The sequence below is a fragment of the Eimeria tenella genome, genomic scaffold (assembly GCF_000499545.2).
Source record: "Eimeria tenella Houghton genomic scaffold, Eth_scaff4437, whole genome shotgun sequence".
NCBI lineage: Eukaryota > Apicomplexa > Conoidasida > Eucoccidiorida > Eimeriidae > Eimeria > Eimeria tenella.
In genome coordinates this window covers 1-1,970 of record NW_013545362.1, presented here as the reverse complement: position 1 = coordinate 1,970, position 1,970 = coordinate 1, and the positions used below count along the sequence as shown (strand labels likewise).

The window sequence follows — 1,970 nt, the reverse complement described above, 5'->3', positions numbered from 1 at the left end:
CAATAAAAGAGGCTGTTGCCACTTGCAGGGGCCCTTGGGGGGCCCCCTGGGGGCCCCCAGGGGGGCCCCCTGAGGGGCCCCCCTGGAGGGGCCCCCATGGGGAACCCTGGGGGCCCTCCTTTAGAGGGCCCCATAGGGGCCCCTCCTCTGCGGGGGCACTCATCCCACTGGGGTCTAGTTGCTGCTGCGCTGGGGGCCCCCCTGGGGGCCCCCCTGCTGCTGCTTGCACTGAGGGGGCCCTGGGGGCCCCTCAGCCTATGGGGGGCCCCTCAAGGTCTAGGGGGCCCCCAAGCTCTAGGGGGCACCGTTGCCTTTGCTGCAGTGCTGAGGTGTACAGACACTTCACGCAAAGGGAGCCGGCACCGACGGCTAACACCCAGCCAGGGTTTAGGGTTTGGGAACTAGGGCGTAGGGTATAGGGTTTAGGCTTTACGGTTCAGGGTTTAGCAGCTGAGGCACAAAGAGGAGGAAGCATTCAACGCCCTTGGGACCCCAGTGATCAGAGGCCCCTGGGGGCCCCTAGGGGGCCCCCCAGAGGCCCCAGGGGGCCCCGGGCCCCCCCCTCCTTTTTTATTACTTTTGCATGTAAGAAAATGTGTTTAGATTTGAAATTTAGGGTTTAGTACCCAGGATGGCTGCTGGCAGCAGCAAGGCGCGGCAGGGCAGCAGCAGCAGCAGACAGCAACATGCTGCTGCAGCGGTTCGCCCAGAGACTGCAGCAGCAGCAGCTGCAGCAGCAGCAGCAGCTGCTGCTGCTGAAGAGGCTTGAAGCGAAGTTTACAAGCACTGCTTCTGCTAGGGAGCGAGCTGCAGCTGCTCAGCAGCTGTCTGAGCAGCAACAGCATCGGCAGCAGGAACAGCAGCAGCAGCAGGAACACCAGCAGCAGCAGCAGCAACTGTCTATACAGCAGAGGCTGCAGCAGATCGCGCAGCGGGTGGTATTCTCCACAGCTGTGAGGATACGCGGTTTCCTCAGCAGCAGCAGCAGCAGCAGTAGCAGCAGCTACGCCTTTGGAGGCTGGTGTAACTCGGGGCTCATCGACCCTGTTGCTGCGGATGCTGCATCAGAGAAGGAGCAGCAGCAGCAGCAGCAGCAGCAGCCCAGCAAGTTGCTGCAGCAGGCAGTGCCCAGAGTGCTGCTGCTGCACCCTCAGTACGACCCTGCCGACCCTGTGCCCGAGCTGCTGCCCCAAAGCTACCTGCAGCAGCAGCAGCAGCTGCTGCTGCAGCGTGCTGGCGGTGGGAAGAACTCGCGGCGTAGGCAGCAGCAGCAGCAGCTCCCGAAGGGGCCTCTACCTGCCTCTGCTGCTGCTGCAACTTCTGCTGCTGCTGCTGCTGCTGCTTGCATCCCTTCTCCTTTTGACTTTTCCTTCCCGTGGGCAATGGGCCCCAGTGAGCGGCTCTACACTTATCTTTGCAGTGTGGGCCCACCCTCAGCAGCAGCAGCAGCAGCAGCAGCAGCAGCAGCAGCAACAGGCCGAGGGCCCCCGCCTGGTGCAGCAGCAGCAGCAGCAGCTGCTGCTTCTTTGGGGGCCCTCGTGAGGGGCCGTCGTGTGCTGGACTGCGGCTGCTACGAAGGGGCTGGGGTGTCGCTGCTGCTGCAGCAGCTGGGGGCAGCAGCAGCAGTGGGCGTAGACATTAGCAAAGCAGCAGCAGCAGCAGCAGCTCGCCGCTGCCAGCAGCAAGTAGCAGCAGGCCGTGCGGCGCTGCTGGGGGGGGACCTCTGCAGCAGCACGGTGCTTCCGCAGGTGCAGCAGCAGCTGCGGCGGCTGCAGCAGCAGGCAGCTGGCGATCGGCCCCCCCACCCAGCAGCAGCAGCAGCAGCGCCAGCAGCAGCAGCAGCAGCAGCAGCAGCAGATGAGGGCTTTGATGTCGCCGTGTCTGTCGAAGTGCTGCCAGCTTCTCTGTCCCGTAGCTGCTTCTTTGCTGCTGTTTCGCAGCTGCTGCGGCGCGGCGGGTTGGTGCTGGGG

The 1,970-nt window shown here is 64.4% G+C and overlaps 1 protein-coding gene across 1 annotated transcript; it reads left to right on the top strand.

Annotated features, from left to right (window-relative positions):
* Nucleotides 1-686: 686 nt before the first annotated feature.
* On the top strand, nucleotides 687-1,915 carry ETH_00041960 (uncharacterized protein; the record flags this gene model as incomplete). Its single annotated transcript, XM_013380094.1, is given in 2 exon segments — nucleotides 687-1,879; nucleotides 1,891-1,915. The coding sequence occupies 2 exon segments, from the start codon at nucleotides 687-689 to the stop codon at nucleotides 1,913-1,915; spliced, it is 1,218 nt and encodes a 405-aa protein (XP_013235548.1).
* Nucleotides 1,916-1,970: the final 55 nt, after the last annotated feature.